This window comes from Arvicanthis niloticus, chromosome 6 (assembly GCF_011762505.2).
Source record: "Arvicanthis niloticus isolate mArvNil1 chromosome 6, mArvNil1.pat.X, whole genome shotgun sequence".
NCBI lineage: Eukaryota > Metazoa > Chordata > Mammalia > Rodentia > Muridae > Arvicanthis > Arvicanthis niloticus.
This window is the reverse complement of record NC_047663.1, coordinates 48,044,681-48,069,426: the sequence shown is the minus strand read 5'-3', so window position 1 is coordinate 48,069,426 and position 24,746 is coordinate 48,044,681. Positions and strand designations below refer to the sequence as shown.

At 40.5% G+C, this 24,746-nt stretch overlaps 2 protein-coding genes across 6 annotated transcripts; both read right to left on the bottom strand.

The window, feature by feature from the left end:
• Positions 1-296: 296 nt before the first annotated feature.
• On the bottom strand, positions 297-5,279 carry LOC117711070 (olfactory receptor 1468-like). Of its 2 annotated transcripts, none has more exons than XM_076935242.1 (2): positions 5,185-5,279; positions 297-1,351 (listed from the first exon to the last, which is right to left on the bottom strand). In XM_076935242.1, exon 2 carries the CDS (start codon positions 1,308-1,310, stop codon positions 375-377), a length of 936 nt encoding a protein of 311 aa, XP_076791357.1. In that variant the 5' UTR covers positions 1,311-1,351; positions 5,185-5,279; the 3' UTR covers positions 297-374. The 2 variants fall into 2 exon arrangements, with proteins under 2 accessions (XP_076791357.1, XP_034362362.1); XM_034506471.2 differs by having other exon boundaries at positions 5,059-5,195.
• Positions 5,280-12,311: 7,032 nt separating this feature from the next.
• LOC117711067 (olfactory receptor 1468-like) lies at positions 12,312-16,969 on the bottom strand. Of its 4 annotated transcripts, none has more exons than XM_076935239.1 (3): positions 16,683-16,965; positions 14,018-14,198; positions 12,312-13,363 (listed from the first exon to the last, which is right to left on the bottom strand). In XM_076935239.1, the coding sequence occupies exon 3, from the start codon at positions 13,323-13,325 to the stop codon at positions 12,390-12,392; it is 936 nt and encodes a 311-aa protein (XP_076791354.1). In that variant the 5' UTR covers positions 13,326-13,363; positions 14,018-14,198; positions 16,683-16,965; the 3' UTR covers positions 12,312-12,389. The 4 variants fall into 4 exon arrangements, with proteins under 4 accessions (XP_076791354.1, XP_076791356.1, XP_076791355.1 ...); XM_076935241.1 differs by having other exon boundaries at positions 14,018-14,175; XM_076935240.1 differs by having other exon boundaries at positions 16,738-16,965.
• Between the last annotated feature and the right edge of the window lie 7,777 nt (positions 16,970-24,746).

The following is a 24,746-nucleotide window of genomic DNA, read 5'->3' as shown; positions in this document are numbered from 1 at the left end:
TTAAGAGTTTTTTCTTTCATTGTGTTGTCTTAGTCATCTTTGATATGAGGATATATATATATATATATATATATATATATATATATATATATATATATTTACTGTATCTTGTTTTGTGGTGTTTAGTTGTCCTCTCTTGGAGGCCAGCTCTTTTCAGCAGACGAAAGGGAAAAGGAATACATTTGGGGGAGAAACAAAGAGGTGTGGAAGGAGGAGAAACTGTGGCTGGCATGTATTGTATGTGAGAAGAAAAGAATCTATTTTCCATAATAATAAAAAGAATGTAAGGAATAGAATCTGATAAAACATTGGCTTTTACTTAATGTTTATCTAGAATCACACATTTAAGGCAGAGGATGGCATCACTGTTGCCATTATAAAGATATTTTCTTGATAAGAATTTTTATAAGGGCCTCCTTTATATCTCTGTTCCTTAGGCTGTAGATGAAAGGGTTCAGCATGGGAGTCACCACTGTGTACATCATGGCAATCGAAGCTTCCTTCACAGTAGAGTTATTCGCTGATGGACATAAGTACAGACCAAAAATTGTTCCATAGTACAGTGAGACCACAGACAGGTGGGATCCACAGGTGGAGAAAACCTTGTGGATGGCCCGAGAAGATGAAACCTTTAGAATGGAGGAGACAATTTGTACATATGACACAACAATGAGTAAGAATGGGATGACCGTAAAGGGCCCTCCCAAGATAAATATCATAAGCTCATTTATATAAATATCAGAGCATGCCAACTTGAGCAGGGCAGCTATGTCACAGAAAAAGTGGCGGATAACATTGTCCTCACAGAATGACAACCTAGCCAAGAGTAGAGTGTGCAACATGGAATACAGCATGGTAATCACCCAGGACAGCAGCACCAGACACATACAGAGCTTGGGACTCATGATGCTGGTGTAGTGAAGGGGAAGGCAGATGGCCACATAGCGGTCATAGGCCATGACCACAAGGAGGAATATTTCCAGGCCTCCAAAAAAACCAAAAAAGTACATTTGTGTCAGACAACCTGCATAGGAGATGGATGTGTCCTGGCTCTGCATGTTCTGGAGCAACTTGGGCATTGTGACAGAGGAAAAGCAGAGGTCAGAGAAGGACAAGTTGCTGAGAAACAAGTACATGGGTGTGTGGAGATGGGAATCCAGAAGAATGAGGATGATGATGATGAGGTTCCCCAGGACAGTGGTGAGGTACATGACCAGGAACAGGGCATAGAACAGGTGCTGGTGCTCTGGGGGGATGGGCAGGCCCAGGAGGAGGAACTGAGAGATGACAGTTTTGTTGTTCATTATCATTCTTCATCTCCAATATTCTAATGAGTGAATATCATTGTCCTCTAAAATTCAAAATAAAAATGAACATTTATCTATGATACATGTTCTACAACAATTGATCTGCCAGTCATCATAGAAATTATATTTTTCTCCATTAATTAATTTATTCATTCACTTTTAGATCTGGATCACTGCCTCCCTCTGGGTACCCACCTTACATGGTCCTTTGTACTCTCCCCCACTTCTTCTCCCCTTCTCCTCTGAGAAGGTGAAGCACCTCCCAGGTATCCCCCAACCTGGCACTTGAAGTCTCTGTAGGACTGTGCACATCCTCTCCCACTCTGGCCAGACAAATCAGCTCAGTTAGGGGTATTCAAACCACAAACAGCCAACAGCTTTAGGAACAGCCCCTGCTCCATTTGTTGGTGGAACCACATGAAGACTGAACTTCACATCTGTTACCTATGTGAGTGTGGTGGTGGGAGGTTAGGTCCAGCCAGGGTATGATCTTTGGTTGGTGGTTCAGCCTCTGAGAGTCCCCAAGGGTCCAGGTTATTTGACTCTGTTGGTCTTCTCGTGGGGCTTCTGTGCCCTCCAGGACCCTGGGTCCTTCACTCAACTCTTTCATAAGATTCCCTGAGCTGTGTCCAATGTTTGGCTGTGGGCCTCTGCATCTGTTTCAGTCAGCTGCTGGGTGGAGGCTTTCTGAGGACAGTTATGCTAGACTTCTGTCTGCAAGCATAACAGTATAATTAACAGCATCACAGACTGGTGCTTGCCCTTGGGATGGGTTCCAATTTGGGTCAGTTATTGGTTGGCTATTCCTTCAGTCTCTGCTCCATCTTTGCCCTTGCATTTCTTGTAGAAAGGACAAATTTTGGGTCAAAAGTTTTGTGGGTGGGTTGTTGTTCTTATCTCTCCACTGGGGGTTCTTCCTGGATTTGGGAGGTGGCCACTTCATATGATCACTCTAGGAGTCTAAGCTAAAATCACCCCCATAAACTCCTGGGAGTCTCCCTCATCCCAGGTCTCTGGCATGTCATGAAGATGACTCCCACCCCCTACCCACACCAGCTGCCAATTTCCATTTATTCTTCTGGCCCTCTGGCCCTCTCTCCTGTTTCTCTCCACACTTGATTCCAACCCTCCCCATTTCCCTACCCATACTCTCTCCCACCCAGTTTCCTCCCTCCATTTGTCTCCTATGACTATTTTATTCTCCTTCTAAGTGACAGTAATTATAATCTCAAAACTCCTAATGCTTGTAATCATAACAATCATTAATAATTTTCAATTTTTCTTTGATAGGTTCCAATATCTCATCCGTTTCTAGACAGTTCTGTGCCATTTCTACTGAGAGACAAAATAGACTAATGCTTTTCTCTCCTGCTACCTACTCATCCTGGGTAATTGTTGTTTGTTCATTTGTAATTTGCTATTATTTTGCATATTCTTGAAGATGTTCTTGAAGAATTTGCTTAAACTTTACCATCATAATTTTATATAAATTTCAGAAAAATCTCACATATCCCAGTGCCTAAGTTAGCATTTCAAACTCAGATGTGCACGTCCCTGTAACATACAGATTTCTGTTCCACTGTTAACTAATCATCCTCCTTCCACTGCTTGTATAACAGGCATCAGAAGCTCAAAAGGCCCAAGTGAAATTCATGTCTTCAGTTTATTGTTTCTAAAGCACTCCTCATTCTCTTACCTCTCCAGTCTGTCATAGTACAGCAAAAAAAAAAAAAAAAAACTGAATTTTTTTTTTTTTTTTTTTTTTTGTCAGAAATCTGTAAACCCAAGAAAACGGTCATGATAACTCTGGAAATTTATGTGGATTAACAGCAAGACATCTGCCCATTTTCTTGAATGGCCTCAGCTCTGCTGAAGCAGAGTCATAGCTTCTTCTTCATGATCCTGCTCACCTTCATTTCATTTGCAGACACAGGAATAGCAGCCTCTGTACTCATCAGCTATCAATACCATCCTTACTCACACCCCACTGCTGCTGCCATCCCTGGGCCTTAGGAGCCCTGCATTCTAGTGGAGTCCAGATCCTGAATAACTCATTAAAGTTAGTAATTACGCAGGACCTTACTAGGAATGATTTACCTCAGGGATCTCTATGGAAACAAACTATAATCATCAATCTCTCCTTCTTACACTTATGAGAAGGTAGAATTTATACAATAACAACAGCAGCAACAACAAACAAAATAAAGAAAGAAATAGCAAAAATAGAGTCAAACAAAGTATGGAAAGGTGCACACTCATTCTTTGTTTAGGTAACAATCAAGGCTTATGTTTAACTGGCTCCCACTTTGTCAGGACAAATCCTAGTTTCTATATAGATATTCTCTAAATAGCATTAAAATCTATAGACTGAGTAAACAACTAATACTTCATCTCTTGCTGAGCTTCATGCATACAGATGAAGCAATTAGGGAAAAAGGAAAGTTTATTAGAGAAAAAGTTTGCATCTTCTGCCTTAGTTACAAGTGTTTAACCTCTATAATTCTCAGGGACTCCAATAATCTAGATAGTTCTTCAAATGTTTCCCTTATCAGTCTCTAACACTATCAATTCTGTGTCCTAAATCCCATGAATAGACACACACACACACACACACACACACACACACACACACACACACTCACCCTAGACATTCTTTGATTCTGGACAACACTGTCTAATGAATCTGTCACATCTCTCAAAGCTGAAAAAACTAAAGAAATGTCAACGAACCTCAGCAACTTTCTCTCAAATGGTAAAACTTATTCTGATTGCTTGCATATTTACAGATTGACAGTGTTTGTTGCAGCTGAATTCAGATTTTTCACACTTAGACATTGGGGATTATTATTACAGAGGGGAAACCATGTAGGAGAAAACCAAACATAACTTAAAAAATGTTATCTGTATGTACCCCAGCTCAGCCTCAAAAATGCAATACTGCTGCATTTGTGTTCTGAACACTGGGATGACATGAATGTGCCACAATGCCTAGTTTCTGCTTCTCATGTAATGAACACTCCTTATGTGTTTTGTATGCATGTGTGCAAAGATCAGAATCCACAGAAATCACCACCAACTATTACCACTGATGGGCCAATGGACTTCATACTTTCTTTACACCTTAAGTCCACAGTTTTCAAATGAAACAGCACATGAAAATCATAAGGGAACTGTTTCTACAGTTTTCTATCTCCTTGGACTCTGTAGAAGCACTGAGTTTGGTTGAGTAGCTCTTATTTTTTGTTTTTTCCGAGACAGGGTTTCTCTGTGTAGCCCTGGCTGTCCTGATACTCACTCTGTAGACCAGGCTGGCCTCGAACTCAGAAATCTGCCTGCATCTGCCTCCTAAGTGCTGGGATTAAAGGCGTGTGCCACCACTGCCCGGCGAGTAGCTCTTATTTACATGACCACATAGATGATATTAATGTAACCTTGATGGACAGCACTTAGGATACTTTCACTCAATACAAGTAAAACAGAGATTTGTGAACTTGTACAGATAAACTAGATCATCATAATTGTTCAGAGCTTGTGAAGACCCTACAGGTGAATAGTGAACAACCCTTCAGCAGTACACCACCGAACCCCACCTCACAGGGCTGCCCCTGTGTTGAAATGCTAGGATTCTGAGAGAAAAAATGAGTAATTTTAAGGAGCCCATCAATATGAAAGGGGTTACATGATGACTATAAAAAAATACTTGCACAGCGGTGCAGTCTTGGAGACAGAGAAAAGAAGAATGTTATCATACCTCAAAAACTGTCCTGCATCACACTGGAAATTCATGTGGATTCATAGCAAGACATCTGCTTATTTTTCTGAATGTACTTGCTCTATTGAGGCCAAGTCAAAGTTTCTGGTTCATAATCCTACTCACCTTAATATTGCAGACACAGGAATTGCAGCTTCTGTACTCATCACCTATCTGCACTGTCCCTACCCACACCCCCTGCTGCCATCTCTGGACCTTATGGGTCCTACATCCCAGAGGATTCCAGAGTCTGTATAATGAACTAAAGACAAAATAATTACCTAAGGTCTTTCTAGGACCAATTTTCCTCAGCGATCTACAGTGGAGACCAATTATAATCACCAATCACTCCTTCCTACATGTAGTGCAAGGTAGACTTAAAAGAATAACAACAAAGAAAACTAACAAAAGAAATAAATAGTAGCACCAAGAGAAAAAAAAAAGCATGAAAAGAATCATACTCATTGTCTGCTTGGGTAATGAACAGGCTGTCTGCTTGACTGGAATCCACTTTATTATGGGTGAGGAGTGAAGAAGGGTGACTGAAAACCACCTCAGCTTACCAGCCATTATTCTGATTGTTAATAATTTAATGTGTCTCAATCAAGAAAAAAATTACACAACAAACATCAGTAGTTTTTATATTTTTAGTTTTGAACCTAGCCTTTAGCTGCTGAGCCATCTCTGCAGCCCACCCAACAATAGTTTTTAAGCAGAATGAGACCATATAAAACCACACACTCAGGGAAGGCTTCCAAGGACAACATCTCAATTCTACATGACAGAGGTCTTAGATCAGATATATAACCTATAAAACTTTAAACGTCATCCCCCAACATTCTATATGTTCCAATATGTGAGAAAGACAGGAATATGGCAAGCAGATGGCATGTTTAAGGCTTCCCCAAGCCAATAGGAAAGCAGTCCATGTGTCTGTGTCTGTTCACTCATTTTATCTTCTTACCTCTATGAAAATGGCAATTGTATCTACTACTACCAGTATTCATCCCCCATTCACATATGTGAGATGACTTTGTAAGTCTATGTTGTATTCATTTACCATTGTTCATAGGGCCATAGATAGTGTTTATAATTCTTTCCTTCAGGATAGTTTCATGAACTTGGCAGTCATCTGTTGGAAGAAGGTCTGTCCATGATAATAAAACATAAACTTTCAAACCTCTGGAATTTTGATCCTTATTGGTCTAACCTTTTTGGGGCACTTAAAGATGACTAACTTGACAGTCCTAGGTTAGTTTACTGCCCTCCCCCACCCCCCAGCTCCTTCTGCCTCCTGGGAGGACTGTTCTAACCTGGGACACACAGGTGAGATCCCCTACTCAATCCCCCCATCTGCTAGAACCTGTGCAAGTGCAGTAACTGTGGGCTCTGCTTCCATGTCAGAGCTCCATTTTCCTTCCTGTCCACACCTACACTTGCAGTCTAGAATATCCCCCCCTGTAGACCCCAGCCCCACATGCCTCTCAGGAGTACTGCTTTGATCTGGGACATACAGCTCCAACTGCCTCCAGGGAGGCCTGGTCCAACCTAGGACATCCATGCCAGCCAATACCAGAGACAACCAGAGGGCAAAAGACAAGCACAAGAATATAATCAACAGAAGCAAACAAAATATGGCACCATCAGAGCCCAGCTCTCACACTACAAAAAGCACTGGATATCCTAACACACATGATGAGCAAGATTTTGACTTTAAATCCCATCTCACGAAGATGGTAGGGGCCTTTAAAGAGGATATAAATAATTCCCATAAAGAAATACAGGAAAACACCATCAGGTAGAAGTCCTTAAAGAGGAATCAAATAAACTCGTTAAAGGAATACAGGAAAATACAATCTAACGGGTGAAGGAAATGGATAAAATTGTCTAAGACCCAAAAATAAAAATAGAAGTAATAAAAAAACACAAATGGAGGCAACCCTGAAGATGGGTGCACTTTGGCAGGATGGCTCTCTGATGTGGCTACACCAACTCTACTCTGCCCTCCACAAGATCAATTCCAAATTTTAATTGACCTTCTGCTTCAGCCTTAAAGCATGGGCAGTGGCCAGGAGGACCTACAGTTGAGAGTCAGATAAAATCTTTTTGCCTTTCTCAGTGAGGCACTCCCAGTCCCTCTGGTCAAATTCAATTAACTTTCAGGAAACGGTGACTGGATTCCCAGGGCATTAGACAACCACCTACCCCTCTACTCCCCTTCATGATTATGCCTCATAGCTTCCCCTTCTCTTCACCAGGAGTGGGAGGAGTCATCCTTGCTTTCTCTGTCTGTAACAAGCTCAGATATAGCATCTTGATACAGCTCCCTGTTGGGGATGTTACCCGACTACTACCCAACCCTGGGTCAGTTCAGCTGGAGAGCTAATGGAGATAGTAAAGATTCCTGAGATATGCCAGGATGAGGTTGTTAATGTTTTTTTTTTTCTGATAGTCAATGTGCAGTTTAGGTGGCCTGTGTACTTCCCTTCTCCCAGATTAAAAAGCACTTGAACCCTCTCCATCTGACAATGACCACGCTCCAGGAGCCACTACAGCAAAGAGCCCAACCTTGGTACATGTCCCATGTTAGGTCCCATCCAGGGATCCCCAGTGCCTTGGCTTGGGGGAATGATCAAATGGATGCATGATTGTGATTGTGGACCCTGAGCTCCTAGAACAGGCCTGGATGCTACACCAACAATTTCACCTGTCCCCATAGAGCCTTTACAAACTCATCCCAGGGCTCTCAATGTCTCAGTGCAAAAATCTGGCACATTCCTGTGCCACTTGTACACCTCTGATGTCCCTAGGTCCCCTCAATCGGGGATGAGGTGCACGAATTCCAGAGGCCTATTACCCAACACCATATGGCAGATGGACGTTATTCACTATCCTCCACTTGAGAAGCTCCACTATGTGCTCGTAATAGTAGACACCTGCTCTTATGCCTATGCTCTGGCGCTTGCTGGAGAAAAAGCTTCCCATGTGATTAAGGCCCCTAAGTTGGCTGTGCAGGTAATGGAAGTGCCTTGGGCTTTAACAATTGTTAATGGCCCTGCCTATTCTAGACAACTTGCTGATTTCCTGATCTCCTGGAAAGTTGATTCCTCCTTTGGCATTCCCTACAACCCACAAGGACAGGTCACTGTGGAGAGGACCAACAGATCTCTAAAAGTTCTACTGGCAAAGGTCACATCATCTGAGGCTAAGCCTGACCTGCATCTGGCCTTGGTAGAAGCCCCTTTTCACATGAATTTTCTTACCTTTGATAAGGGCCTTAGCCCTGCTTATAAACACTTAGCCTTGCAACACTCTTCTTCCCCCGGTTAGGTAAAGAAACCCTCTTACCTCATAATGGCAGCTACCCACCTGTCCCTCTCCTGACACAGGGGTGAGGTTATGATTGTGGTTTTCTTCAGGGATTGCAATACAGCTATGGGTGGCAGTGAGGGATATGAGACCTATCATAGAGGACCATGGATGCTGGGGGAGTCTGACTCTTCTCTTCATTCTACTCTCTCGCTGTATGTGTGAGGAGTTGTAGGCCCTTGTGCCTTTGCCACCCCCATTATTGCCCTTTGGCTCAGGTTTCCCTGCATACCTTGCACTTTTTATGACTAACACCACACTGACACGTCCATTCATGGACCTTATAGATGCAACTCAGATGATTACCAGCACTTGGCCTGTAGCTAGGACCATCTGCTTTGTAATAGAAGCTGAGGGATCCCCTTGTATTTAACTCAAGAACTCCACAACAGGGGATTTTCATGGCAATAAAACTGCAGGGAAGATGCTGGGTATGAAGACACTTTCCCTGTATTTGGCCCTATGCTGGCCCTGCTTCCTTTTTACCTCAGGGGCGTATCTATCACCCTACTCCTTCTCACTGTCTCCCTAAAAGTAGACTGCCTACCATAGTTGAACTTCCAATCCCATGGGAACATTGTCAACCTATACCTGCCTCTTGCTGAGTCCAGGATTTTGCGGTATGTACTGTTAACTTCAATGATTCTTATGTGTCCCCCTATACCTTAGGGCTGTGGTGGTTCCTACTGGATGAGGACCAGCCATATCCCCTTAGAACATCCACCCAGACTAGATATGATACCATTCTGGGAAACTGGGGGCATTTGTGGGGCCTTAAAAGGAATATTGACCTGCACCCCCTCTTTCGGTTAAGGGGTAGTATTATCTTTAATGAGACTTTACTGATCCACCTGGTAATGGTATGAATGTAAAGATAATAACACCATCCCAGATTAATTGGGCCCCTGCCCCAGTGTAGTGTTATGTTGGACCCATGACCGCTCTGCCACTGGACAAGACTGCTTGGGGAGGTGGGATGTGGGGAGTTTGACTGCATTTGTACCACACTGTGCCTGGCGGGAGTTAGGCTGTAGGGAAGTGCTGATGCACTGCTTAGGGGTGGGAAAACTCAGTCTGAGGTGTAGGAAAGCCAGAGCTGGCTTGTGAGTCCCCAGGCCTGTGAAGAGACTGGGCTGTGTGGTTCTCAGACCTTTGGACACCCAGGTGTTGCTGAGAGCAGCAGAAAAGCAAAGAATGGAGTTGGGGGCTGTGAACTGCATCTAGCCCAGGATGGGAGGGAAGGGGTCTTTGGCTTGTCTCACAGGGAGAGTCCTTGGCTTGATGACTGTTGGCTTGGTGGCAGTTGTGGCTGGGAGTAGAGAGAGGCCTTCTACAGGAGATTAGACTGTGGTTTTGTAAGCACAGGTCTTCTCCATGCCTCCCATGGCAAATCTCAATGTATTGGCAACACCCTCCAGGCTTCTAGGTACCCTGTTTGCATGGAGATCTCTGTCTTGAGCCTACATGACCACAGGTCTCAGATCTTTTCCTATTATCTTGGTCTAATATGTAAGGGATGCCTCATCTACATGTGGAAGGGCTTGGGGCATTGCTCTTATGTGACTGATGACCACAAATCTATGGGGAGCTGCAGCTACATGACAGGGGCCTGGTGCCAGGAGCAGGCAAAGCTCCTACCATCCCTTCAGAGTCTCTGGGGCTTCAAGCCTTCAGCTCAACCAAGGACCAGGCTTTCTTTCATGGTCCACTGCCCCACACCCCAGTATGTGTTCATTCACTTTTCTCATTCTTCTTTCTCCTCACAAATGCTTCTGACTTCTAAGAAGTGCTAAACTGTTCTCCACCATGCCATCTAGTGGCATGCTGGTCCTACCATACCAAATTGGCCATTCTCCTATGTGAACCTGCTGTGACAGGGATACCTGTGGCTAATACAACTCATTCCCATGTTATCACTTAGGTGTCTAAAACTCACTTACAAATCTTAGGACAGGTCAAACATGATTTTGGCATCACAGTGGCCATCATTATTGCCATCTTGGCAGCTGTAGTGGGGACAACTACAAAGACAGTGGCCTTGATGCAAAATGTGACAATGGTAGAAATGCTAGACAGAGTAGTGTTTCATTCTTCTGATGCCTTCTAGGCACAGGAAATGCTTAAACAACATCTTTACTGGACCATCCATATTTTACAACAACAGGTTGACCTGTTGTCTGAAGAAATTGAGATGGTACAGGACATGTTTCTTCTTGTGTGTGACTCTAGGTTTAAGCTTTTCTGCCTGACCCCTTACCAGGTACATAATTCTACCACAGATAGGCTGAAGTTGGCCTATTGCATTGAGAGGACATGGTCCCCAAAGTTCCTCAATTATTCTATAATCTTCAGAGAACAAATACATAAGTTAAATTTTACTAGACCTCCAGCTATGTCCTTGGAAGTGAGCTTTATCACTAAAGTATGGAACTTTAAAGTAAGGGCCTTAAAAGGCCTTTAACCCCTCTTGGATAGATACTTACACAATATTAGTGGGTGTTCTGTTCTTAGTAATCATTCTCTTTAAGTGTCTTATGCAGCATATGTTGTTCCAAGTCTCCATCAATAAAACCATGCTCCAAGTGTTGATGGCCCTGGAATACCCTGAACAGGCCCCCTTCCTGAGGTTATAGAGGCATGGTTCTCAGAGATATAAAAGGCCTCCCAATAGGCTGACCTGCTCCATCTTGGCATGTTCTCTAAGGAGGTGACCTTCCAGAGCCTGTAGTCAATGGCTAGAAAGACTCCAATAACTAGGGCAACCTAAGACAGGCATGATTCCCTATGCTGATTACCCCCTGATGTGGAGCCAATAAGGTCAGAGCATAGAACTCTGGCTCCCACTGAGCTGCCAACTTTAAAAAGAAAAAGGGTGAATATGTAGAAGGAGTGAGTTGGCATGTTCTGACTAGCAGTCTGCAATGGCCCATGCAAGTGCAGCAGGTGCTTTCATATTTACTAACTCCAGAACCTGCCTGATACTGGAAGATGAACAAAGACAGAGCTTGTGACCAGCATAGCCAATTGTCTGGTTCCAGCTGTATGGGACAAGCAGTTACAGACTGAGGGGACATGGGCAGAGGGCATAAAGGCATTCCTCACTACTACAATAAATGAGTCTGCGTCCATTTCTTACCTGGCTCCCAGAGTTTCTGTCATTGATTCCACTCCTTATCTCTTACCTCCAAGCACCATGCTGAGGGGCCAAGGGCTAGGGCAATAGTACAGTTGTTATTAGACAGAATTCTTCTGGCATCAGATGGGAGCAAATGCAGAGACCCATACCCAAACATGCAGAAAGAGTTCAAATTGGAAGTCTCTACTGGGTTCCTCACCTAAGAGATGGGGGAAACTTCTGGATGGGGAGGAAAAATTGTAGAAATCTAAGGGGATGGAATACTCCAGGAGAACATGGTTCCATACTATCAGTGGTTCACATGGGCTGCCAAAGTCTGAAAAAGACAAGCAGGGGTCCTGCAGTGGTCTCTACCAGGCCCTCTGCCTATATGTTAGGATTGTTAGCTTGGTGTTTTTGTGGGACTCCAAAGAGTGGGATCAGGTTCATCTCTGAATCTTTTGCCTGATCTTAAGAGTTTTTTCTTTCATTGTGTTGTCTTAGTCATCTTTGATATGAGGATATATATATATATATATATATATATATATATATATATATATATATATATATAATTTGCTGTATTTTGTTTTGTGGTGTTTAGTTGTCCTCTCTTGGAGGCCAGCTCTTTTCAGCAGAAGAAAGGGAAAAGGAATACATTTGGGGGAGGAACAAAGAGGTGTGGAAGGAGGAGAAACTGTGGCTGGCATGTATTGTATGAGAGAAGAATCTATTTTCCATAATAATAAAAAGAATGTAAAGAATAGAATCTGATAAAACATTGGCTTTTACTTAATGTTTATCTAGAATCACACATTTAAGGCAGAGGATGGCATCACTGTTGCCATTATAAAGATATTTTCTTGATAAGAATTTTTATAAGGGCCTCCTTTATATCTCTGTTCCTTAGGCTGTAGATGAAAGGGTTCAGCATGGGAGTCACCACTGTGTACATCATGGCAATCGAAGCTTCCTTCACAGTAGAGTTCTTAGCTGATGGACATAAGTACAGACCAAAAATTGTTCCATAGTACAGTGAGACCACAGACAGGTGGGATCCACAGGTGGAGAAAACCTTGTGGATGGCCCGAGAAGATGAAACCTTTAGAATGGAGGAGACAATTTGTACATATGACACAACAATGAGTAAGAATGGGATGACCGTAAAGGGCCCTCCCAAGATAAATATCATAAGCTCATTTATATAAATATCAGAGCATGCCAACTTGAGCAGGGCAGCTATGTCACAGAAAAAGTGGCGGATAACATTGTCCTCACAGAATGACAACCTAGCCAAGAGTAGAGTGTGCAACATGGAATACAGCATGGTAATCACCCAGGACAGCAGCACCAGACACATACAGAGCTTGGGACTCATGATGCTGGTGTAGTGAAGGGGAAGGCAGATGGCCACATAGCGGTCATAGGCCATAACCACAAGGAGGAAGATTTCCAGGCCTCCAAAAAGAACAAAAAAGTACATTTGTGTCAGACAACCTGCATAGGAGATGGATGTGTCCTGGCTCTGCATGTTCTGGAGCAACTTGGGCATTGTGACAGAGGAAAAGCAGAGGTCAGAGAAGGACAAGTTGCTGAGAAACAAGTACATGGGTGTGTGGAGATGGGAGTCCAGTAGAATGAGGATGATGATGATGAGGTTTCCCAAGATGGTGGTGAGGTACATGGCCAGGAACAGGGCGTAGAACAGGTGCTGGTGCTCTGGGGGGATGGGCAGGCCCAGGAGGAGAAACTGTGTGATGACAGTCTGGTTGTTCATTATCATTCTTCTTCTCCAGTATCCCAATGAGAAAATATCATATCCTTTAAAATAAAAAAAAAATCAACATATATCTAGGGAATATATTCTATACAACCAATCAATCATTCAAATTATTAACATTTTTCTTAGCTTTTCTTTAACACATTTTTATCCCCAATTATTTTCCAAATAGTTCTATGCACTTATACTGAGATGAAAAAAATGGACTAATTTTTCTCGTTCTTGCTTCCTGCTCAATTGTTGTTTATAATTTGCTCTGTGATTTATGTTTGATGTTATTAATGAATTTGAATGAACTTTGTCAACACAATTTAAGTTTCAAGAAAATCTTGTATACTCCAATGTGTTATATTACAGTTTCAAAATCAGACCTGTATGTCCCTGTAATATACAGCTTCCTGCTTCACTGTTAACCAATCATCTTCCTTCCATTGCATGTATGACAGGTATCAATCTCAAAAGCCCCATGTGAAATTCATGCTGTCACTTTATTATTTCCCAAAGCATTCCTTGTTCTCCTACCATTCCAGTCTCCCATAGAACAAAGCCAATAAGAGCTTCATCAGAAATCTGATTTTAGATTGATTCATTCTATCCTTAACTTGAGCTACTATTGCACATTCTACAAAGTCTCTCCTCCATTCTATTAAATCCATTCTTCTCTGTGAGATTTTATCCATTTATCAGGACCTCACCTTGTCTTTACTGGAATACAGAGGCAGACTCAGACATGTCCTTGTTCTGTCTTGTGACCCTTCTCTTCTCCTTCAACATGCTTCGTTTACACTGTGGCATTCTAACAGAGGAGTTCCTTCACATCTTTTCTGATTTATTCTTCAGATCACCACTCTTTCTATGAGCATAGGGACAAAGCTCCTATCAGGGACACAAATGCTCTTTTGTTATCTCACAGCTTTGAATGGTGTCGGCGGTACATTCTATACATTCCCACATGCTTTCCTCTCATCATTCAATGATGGGGTCAATATGTTTACAACAGAGTTGTTGGTTCTCTTGCCTCTCACTTCCTCCCTCTGTTTCCCTTTCATTTGGTTCATCCTCACTCATATGTAACAGTTATTGCTTGTCACATACACAGCTAAACTTACCCTGTCCTCCTATACTATGTGAGACCTCAGCCATGCCTCATAGCATCCTATACTTATATCCCACACACCTAACACTTTGATTTATGGCTTTAAACTATCTTCCCACCAGTTGTAAAGTATATGCAGAGAAGGTCACCTGCATTCCATTTGGTTGTTTACAATCATTCATAATCTCCAACTAGGGTCAATACTTATATCATGTTGCATGAATTTGGCCAGTAAAGATTCCCTGAAGCTCAAACTGATACAGATTTGGTCAACCTCAATTGTAAAAAAATTACCATTTGAATATAAATACTTGAATACTTAATACTAAATTTTATACTCTATCATGGGTATGAGAGGTTTACTGTATTTTTTTCAGTGTTAGGGTTAATCATATGTTTCACTTCTCAGAAGTATCAATATGACTAAAGATCATATCCATATGCTTTAATCTTCAAAATGTAATTGATTTTGATGCAGAACACAGATATGATGAAGTGTTTATAAATTATAAAATGAAGAAGTACCAAAATTACTCTGAGTCTTCATTTGAATTATTTCTAAGAAATTTATTCTATATATGGTAGTTAATTTAATTTATGAATCAAATGGGTCAAGCTGAATACTAATTTTAAATAATCCTATTTGATATGCAGAAATTCTCTAAATATTATTAAAATGTGTGAACTTTGAGTAAACTAGAAATACTCCATCCCATGATGAACATCATCCAATCAGATGAAGAATATAGTTCTCTACAGAAGAAGTTTGCATCTTCTCCCTTAGATACAACTCTCTAACCTCCACTCTTCTCAGGGATTCCAGTGTTTTAGATAATTCTTTATATATTGGCCATATCAGTCTTTAACATCAGTCTATATCAGAAGACACATGAATGGGAACACACACACACACACACACACACACACACACACACACACACACTGTGATTCCTGACAACAATGTATAATTTGAATCAATAATACATCTCAAAGTTAACAATACAGGACATCAATAGATTTTAGTAAGATTTCTAAATGTTACAGCCTAGTATGAATGCTTGCAGCTTCACAGACTGACAGTATTTAGTCCAGCTATATTCAGAGCTTGTACACTTAAGGCATCGTGGATAAACATTACAGAGGGAAAACCATATAGGAAAAATATATTATGCACTATTTAAAAAGATGCTCTCCTTCGGTATCCCAGACTGCCTTAAAAAAAAAAAAAAAAAAAAAAAAAACCAACACTCCAGAATCTCCTCCCTGAGCACTGGAATGACAGAAATGGGCCACCAAGCTCAGTTTCTGCTTCTTCAGTAAATGAGCAATGCATTTGTGTTTTGTATGCATGTGTACAAAGATCAGAATCCAGAGAAATCACCATCAGCTCTTACCACTGATGGACTGATGGACTTCATGCCTTCTTTAGATGTTAAAACCACAGTTCTTAAATTAAACGGCACAGGACGATCACAAGAGATATGTTTCTAACATTTGCTACATCTGTGTATCATCTTGAATCCTGTAGAATCACTGAGTTTTGTTAAGTAGGTCTCATTATACATTTACTCAAACACTTTGATGATATAAATGTCACTTTTGACAAACTCTAAAACTACTTTATGGCAAAACCTTTATATCCAGTTCCCATTTTTCACAAGCTAGTTTTGAACTTCTGTTTTCAACAATATGTAATCTCTTTATGAAAACCTGGTTTATTTTCTAATTTGTCTTTTGGGTTGATTTGTTTGAAGGTAACAAGTATTTCTTTATTTGTTTTCATTATCCAAGTATTTCATTTTCAGAAATTCTGTTCATTAGTGTCCTCTAATTTTATATAGATATTTATTATTGCCCTCTAGAGTATCAACCACTTGTTTTATGTTGAATTCAATAAACATTTTATTCATGCCCTGGAAAAATGTCACTTTTGATGGACTGCATTTAGGAATAATCTCATACAATACTAGTAAAACAGAGGTTTGTGAACTCATGAAGAATCCTCATCATGGGGAGGATATTGTTAAGAGTTTGCTAAGATCCTACAAGATAAGATATAGTAAACTACCCTTCAGCACAGCAGCTGTGAACTCCATCTCACAGGGCTGCTCTTATGATGAAATGGTATGATACTGAAAGAAAAAAATATAATCAATAATTATAATGAACCCACCAATATGAAGGCTGTTACATGAGGACCATGAAACTAATACTTGTACAGTGTGGTGACATCTTGGAAGACAGGGAAAAGAATGTTATTGTACCTGAAAAACTGTCCTGCATCATGCTGGAAATTCATGTGGATTCATAGAAACACACCTGCTTGTTTCTCCTGAGGTCGAGTCCTAGTTTCTGGTTGATGATCCTGTTCACCTTCATTTTATTTGCAGACACAGGACTAGCAGCCTCTGTACCAATCACCTATCTGCACCATCCCTGCACACATCCTCCTGCCATCCCTGAGCCTCAAGTGCCCAGCATCCCAGAGGAGTCCAGATCATGTACAACTCATTAAGTAAGGCATAGTAATTACTTAGGACCTTTCTCAGACCAATTTACTACAGGGATCTCTAGCTGGAAACCAATTATGGCCATTGATTATTTTATCCTCTACTTAAGAGAAGGTAGAATTTAAACAGGACAACAAGTAAAAATAATTAAAAATAGCACTAGTAAGAAAGCCAAAAAACATGGGAAGAGTCCATATTCAGGTAATGAATATGGCTTCTGTTGACTGGAGCTCACTTTGTTAGCAGGGAAAGGAAAGAAGGGAGACAGCACACTATCCCAAATTATCTGGACCTTTTCTGATTATAAATGACTTAAAGTATCTCATGCAAAACAAAAGTTTACAAAAACATTATTTTTTAAACATTTTTGGATGTGAGGATAGTCTTTGATGGCCAAGCCATGTCTACAGCCCATCCTATGGTAGATTTTAAGCAACATGAGATTATCAAAAAAACCACACAGACTGGGGAGCTTCCAAAGGAAAGCATGTCAGTTTAACATGACAGACTACCCACGAGAAGACTCAGTGCAGATATACCACTTTCTGAAAAAATTAAACTTCATCATCCAGCATTCTGTTCATGCCAATATGTGAAAAGGACAGGAATATGGCAAGCAGATGGCATGTTTAAGGCTTCCTCGAGATAATAGGAAAGCAGTCCATGTTCCCATGCCTGTTCACTCATTTTGCCTTTTTACTTTCCCATGAAAACATTAATTGTACATACTACCATTGTTATCCAAACCCTCTCCATAAATGTGAGATTACTTTATAATTCCATGTTGAATGAGTTGACCATTGATCACAAGGTTAGAGGTGGCATTAATAATTCAAGATTTGTGTAATTTTGTGTGCCAATAATTTATTTTTAACCCCTACAAAGTGTCATTGTATAGATGTGTCATGGTCAACAGTGAACAAGGTCTCTTGCCAATTCTTGTTGACATTTGCTCTCTTTCTGATGATCTTTCCTTATTGAATAAAATGGAATTTCAAGTTAATTTTCATTTTGATTACCCTGAGGTAAGGGATGTTGAATACTTGAAAAACTGTGTATTGGACATTTGACTATCTTCTTTTGAGAACTCTCTATGTAGTCTTTTATCCATTTTAATTCAGTTTATTATTTTCTTGTTCTTCATATTTTTGAGTGGTTTGTGTATTCTGGATATTAATCTGTCAGGGGTGCAACCGCCAAAGATTTTTGCACACTATGAAGGCTCTATTTTCTTTCTTTTCTTTTGCTTATTTATATATATTATTTTTTACTTACTCATTTTACATCCTGCTCACTTCACCCTTCCCAGTCACCCCTCTAACAATCCTTCCCCCATCACCCCTCTTCTTTTCTTCTGAGCAGGTGGGATCCCCCTGCATATCCCCCAATGCTGGTACATCAAGTCTCTGTGAGGCCAAATGCATCCTTTCCCACTGAGGCCAGACAAGTCAACCTGGCTAGAAGAACATATCCCACAAACAGTCAAGAGCTTTTTTGATAATTAATAATGATAGCTCTCACTTCAGTTGTTTGGAACCCAAGTAAAGACCAAGCTTTTTTGATAATTAATAATGATAGCTCTCACTTCAGTTGTTTGGAACCCAAGTAAAGACCAAGCAGGCCTAGGTCCAGTCTTTGTATGTTCTTTAATTGATAGTTCAGTCTCTGAGAGAGCCCCAAGGGTCCAGTTAGTTGACTCTGTTGGTCTTTCTGTGAAGTTTGTATCCACTTAGATACCACAATTCTTCCTCCTGTTCTTCCACTAGAGTCCCCAAGCTTCATTCACTGGCTGTGGGTGTCTGCATCTGTCTGAATCAGCTGCAGGGTGGAACCTCACAGAGGACAGGCATGCAAGACTCCTGTCTGCAAACAAATCAGAGTACCATTTAAATAGTATCAGGGATTGGTGTTTGGCCATGGTATGTGTCTCAATATGGGCTGATTGTTGTTTGGCCATTCCCTCCGTCTCTGTTATATCTCTTGTCCTTGCATTTATTGTAGACAGGATAAATTTTGTATGGAAACTTTTGTGGGAGGGTTCATGTTCCTATTGCTACATTGGGGTTTCTGTCTAGCTTCAGGAGGTCGCCTCTTCAGGTTCCATATCCCTAATGCTGTGAGTCATAGCTAAGGACACTCCCATTGAATCTAGGGCACTTCCCTTACACCAGGTCTCTTTCTCTTCCTGTAAAAGTAGCCTACCTCTCCATCCCCATCAGTTGAAGATTTCCATTCATTCTCATGGTCATCTGACCACCCCTCTGTTCCTCCGCACATCTGATCCTGATCCCCCCATTTCTTCCCCCAGTCCCCTTCCATCCAGTTCCCTCCCTCCATCTGCCTCTTATGAATATTTTATCCTCCCTTCTAAGTGAGATTCAAGCATATTTACTTGTGCCTACCTTCTTGCTTAGCTTCTTTTGGTCTATGGAGTGAAGCATAGGTATCCTATATTTTATGGCTAATATCCACTTATAAGTGAATAGATACCATGCCTGTCCTTTTGGGACTAGGTTACAACACTCAGGATGATATTCTCAAGATTATCTATTTGCCTGCAAAATTCATGTCTTTGTTTTTAATTGCTGAATAGTATTCCATTGTGTAGATGTACTACATTTTCTTTATCCATTCTTCAGTTGAGAATATCTAGGTTGTTTCCAGTTCAATGTTTTTATGAATAAAGCTTCTATGAACATAGGTGATAAAGCGTCTTTGTGGAATTGAGGAAAATCTTTTGGCTATATGTCCAGGAGTTGTATAGCTGTGTCTTGAGGTAAAAAATTTCCCAGTTTTCTGAGAAAAGGTTGTACAAGTTTGCACTCCCACCAGCAATGGAGGAGTGTTCTCTTTGTTCCACATCTCACCAGCATGTGCTGTCACTTGAGTATTTGATCTTAGCCATTTAAATCAGTATAAGCTGGAATCTCAGAGTTGTTTTGATTTGCATTTCCATGATGACTAAGAACTTTGAACATTTCTTTAAGAACTTCTTGGCCATTTGAAATTCTTCTGTTAAGAGTTCTCTGTTTAGCTCTGTGTCCTATTTTTCAATTGAGTTATTTGGGTTGTTGGTGTTTAACCTCTTGAGTTTTTATAAATTTTGCACATTATATCTTTGTCAGATGCTTGGTGAAGATTCTTTCACCAAGAAATCTGTAGGCTGCTGTTTTGTCCTATTGACAGTGTCCTTAGACTTACAGAAGCTTTCAATTTTTGTTAGGTACCTTTTATCAATTGTTGATCTTAGAGCCTGAGCCATTGGTGTTCTGTTCAGTCTCCTGTACAAATACATTCAACGCTATTTCTCACTTTCTTTTCTATAAAATTTAGGATATCCGGTTTTATGTTGAGGTTCTTCATACACTTCAACAAATGGTGCTAGTCTAACTGGATGTCTGCATGTAGAATAATACAAATAGATCCATATTTATTACCCTGCACAAAACTGAAGTCCAAGAAAAAAATACATGAACATCTAATTAGATGCTGAGAAAAAATTGACAAAATCCAACAACCTTCCATGTTAAATCTCTTGAAGAGACCAGGAATACAAGATACATACCTAAACACAACAAAGGCAATATACTTCAAGCCAATAGGCAGCATCAAACTACATGGAGAGAAAGTTAAAGCAATTACACTAAGATCAGGAACAACCACTCCTGCATATCTCTTCAACATACTACTTGAAATCTAGCTAGAGCAATAAGCCAACTAAAGGAGATCAGAGTGATATAAATTGGAACGGAAGAAGTCAAAGTATCACTATTCATGGATGTTATCATAGCATACATAAGTAAACCCAAAGATTATACAAGAGAACTCCTACAGCTGATAAACACCTTCAGGAAAGTGGTCGAACACAAAATTAACTCAAAGAAATCAGTAGTCTTCCTTTATACAAATGATAAACAGGCTGAGAAAGAAATTAGGGAAACAACAACCTTTATAATAGCCATAAATAATATAAAATATCTAGTTGTAACTTTAACCAAACAAGTGAGAGATCTGTATGGCAAGAATTTCAAGTCCCTGGAGAAAGAAACTGAAGAAGATATCAGAAGATGGAAAGATCTTCCATGTTCATGGATAGGCAGGATTAACATAGTGAAAATGGCCATCTTATCAAAAGCAATATACAGATTCAATACAATCCCCATCTACATTTTAACACAATTTTATAGACCTTGAAAGAACAATTCTCAACTTCAAAGGAAAAAAATCAACATAGCCAAAACAATTCTGAACAATAAAATAACATCTGTAGGAATCACCATCACTGACCTCTAGCTGTACCAAAGAGTAATAGTGATTTAAAACTGCATGTTACTGGTATAGAAACAGACATGTCAATCAAGGGAATTGAATCAAAGACCCAGAAAAAAAAACTGCACACATCAATGGACACATGATTTTTTTTATGAAGACTCAAAACTATACAATGGAAAATAAATGGATCTCATGGAACAGAATGTTGCTCTCCTCTGCTGGGTAGTCCCAGGAGGCAGAGGATTGTCTGGGGAGAGCTCTAAGCTGAGCACACCCGGGGACCCAAAAACCTCCTGAAGAAGGCTTGGAGAGCCATGGGCCAGATGATGGAGGCCAGAGGACATTGTGATCTCATTTTTGTTCCTTATGCCCCAGGTGGATCTTACAGTTAGGGAACTGGTGAGGAAGGGTTTCAAGATGGTTGTTTCTTGGCCCTTGCAGGTTTCCTTGAAGAAGTTGTTCTCTCCTTGAGTCTTGCAAGGCTCTTCAGACTTTGTCTTAAAATTCCTGATCTCATATTGAGGTGATACATTAATAGAAGAATATGGGAGAAAAAAATCTGTTCACCCCATGGCAACCAAGATGCAGAAGGAGAGTGTGTTGAACAGAAAGCCAAAGACAACTGTAAGGAACAAAATCTCGGGTTTAAAAAATATTGATCTGACAAATATTTGAACATTCCCTAAGGGAGTTATTTTTTATTATTCTGGTCCTTCCCATGTATTAGCAAATATATAAAATTGGCTCATGTACACCTGATCTTTCTCAGTAGCATGTATATATATCTCTTCAAAGATCTCTTTACAGCAAGTTGGGTTGAATTTGGAGTGGGTCATATGCAATTTTTTTCAGAGTATGTCCTTTTCAGGATGGTATACTGCCACCAAATGTGATGGATTCTAGTGAGTACTGTTATAGTTCTGAGATATTTTAACTCATGCACAGTTTGGTCTTTAGCACTTTAGGAATTTCCCACTTGCATCCCTCACCCTCCAAAAAGGGGTTCTATGCTTATGCCATTTCTACCAGTCTTCAATGGAAACAATGAGTACACATCCATCTATGAGGTTCATGCCATCTCCACCTTCCTCATAAAAATAATCAAATATGATCAATACTGTAATCAGTCACAATTGTAGGGCTTGTAATTGTTCTTGGAAAGGTTCTGACTCATCATGATACCCTATCACTTCAGTGTAATGCCAACTCTGTCATCCAAGTAGGTTTGATGCAGTAGTCCTTAAATTTTGTTCTATTTCAAAATCATCAGAAGAGATTTCAAACTTTTTGGATAAACCTCCACTTAGGAATTACTCAATTTTCTGAAGAATCTGATGACTTATAAATTAGAATGTAGCTCAGTCCATTTATCATAATAATTGAGTTTCTATGGATGTTAATTAAAAATATAACATCTAAATTTAATGATAAAAAGTAGTATTTGAATAAAATATCCTGGTGATTTCACTCACATTAAATTTTAGAGGCACCAAATTTGATGATTCTTAGGTTAATTATAGGTGAAGAACTTATAGTTTCATGGTTCTGGGAGACATGACACTGTTGTCTCCATGCAGCATCTACGTGTGAACATTCTCATCTGTGATTCCTAGTCATACTCAACACTTGAGACTGGGTCTTTTCAGGGGCAAGGGAAGCAAACTTCTGACAAACTGAGTTGTTAATGGATATTTTCCCCCTTAATACCAGTAGATAAGTTACAAATGAAAATTATTATTGCTGCTGAAGTAAATATTTTAGAAGAGAGACTTTATCAGTTGGGTTTTCTGTGACTTTTAATGTTTCATTTGTCATAATGGGTTTTATTGAAGTTAGACTATCACAGAGAGCTTCTCGCTTGCTCCTTTTGGCTCCGGCAGACACCTAGCTGGTCTGTTCTGATCAAGACACCATATCCTGAGCCATTCTAGAGGAGCCACTGGACTCAGAGCAGTGGGTAAGAACCCTCTCCTACTACCCTACACCCAAGAGATACAGTTGTGAGTCTGGGGCACTTAGGACTCATCAGCCACCCAAACCCCAACCCTCTGGAATGCCACTCCTGTTCCTCCCCTCTCTTGGTCCTTTTGGCTGGGGCAGACACCTAGCTGGTCTCCCGTGAAGACACCATATCCTGAGCTCTTCTAGAGAAGACACTCCACTCAGAGCAGCAAAGGAACCACTGCACTCAGAGCAGCAGGATTTCAGGATCCCAGAGGAAGCCTGAGTTCCAGGAGTTTTTCCACCCAGGAGCTCAGGATAACAGGATCGCAGAGGCCTTTGGACTCTGAGGAGTTCAGACACAAGCAAGATAACTGGAAAGACAGGCTCCAATCAGAGACAGTCAGTGCAGGTAGCACTAGAGTTAACCAGATAAAGAAAGGCAAGCCCAAGTATGTAAGCAACAGAATCCAAAGTTACATGGCATCATCACCACCCAGTTCCATCATCACAGGAAGTGCTAAACACCCCATCACACTGGAAAAGCAGGATTCAGAATTAAAATCACTTCTCATGATGATGATAGAGGACTTTAAGAAGGACATAAATAACTCCCTTAAAGAAGTACAGGAGAACACAGGTAAACAGGTAGAAGCCCCTAAAGAGGAAGCAAAAATCCCTTAAAGAACTGGAAGAAAGCACAAGCAAACAGGTGAAGGAATTAAACAAAACCATCTAGGATCTAAAATTGGAAGTAGAAACAATAAAGAAATCACAAAGGGAGACTACCCTGGAGATAGAAAACCTAGAAAAGAAATTATGAGTTGTAGACGTAAGTATCACAAACAGAATGCAAAAGATAAAAGAGAGAATCTCATGTGCAGAAGATACCATGGAAAACATTAACATAACTGTCAAAGAAAATGCAAAATGCAAAAAGCTCCTAACCCAAAGACATCCAGAAAATCAAGGACACAATGAGAAGACCAAACCTAAGGATAATAGGTATAGAAGAGAGTGAAGATTCCCAACTTAAAAGGCCAGTAAACATCTTCAACAAAATTATAGAGGAAAACTTCCCTAACATAAAGAGGTGCCCATGAACATACAAGTAGCCTACAGAACTCAAAATAGACTATACCAGAAAAGAAATACCTCCTGTCACATAATAATCAAAACATCAAATGCACAAAACAAAGGAAAAAAAATACTAAAATCAGTAAGTGAAAAAGGTCAAGTAACATATAAAGGAAGACCTAATATCGAACCATCCCTGCATTCCTGGGATAAAGCCTACTTGATCATGATGGATAATTGTTTTGATGTGTTGTTGGATTCGGTTTGCGAGAATTTTATTGAGTATTTTTGCATCAATATTCATAAGAGAGATTGGTCTGTAGTTCTCTTTCTTTGTTGGGTCTTTCTGTGGTTTAGGTATGAGTGTAATGGTAGCTTCATAGAATGAATTGGGTAGTGTTCCTTCTGTTTCTATTCGATGGAATAGCTTGAAGAGAATTGGTATTAGGTCTTCCTTGAAGGTCTGATAGAATTCTGCACTAAAACCATCTGGTCCTGGACTTTTTTTTTGGTGGGGAGACTTTTAAT

What these genes read in the sequence shown, in the direction of transcription:
- LOC117711070 (XM_076935242.1), bottom strand. Translation starts at nt 1,310, where the DNA reads ATGATAATGAACAACAAAACTGTCATCTCTCAGTTCCTCCTCCTGGGC.
- LOC117711067 (XM_034506469.2), bottom strand. Translation starts at nt 16,704, where the DNA reads ATGATGCAGGACAGTTTTTCAG. An exon ending in GATGCAGGACAGTTTTTCAG is followed by an intron (nt 13,364 to 16,682) that starts GTACAATAACAT and finishes TTTATTTTAAAG; the next exon opens with GATATGATATTTTCTCATTG.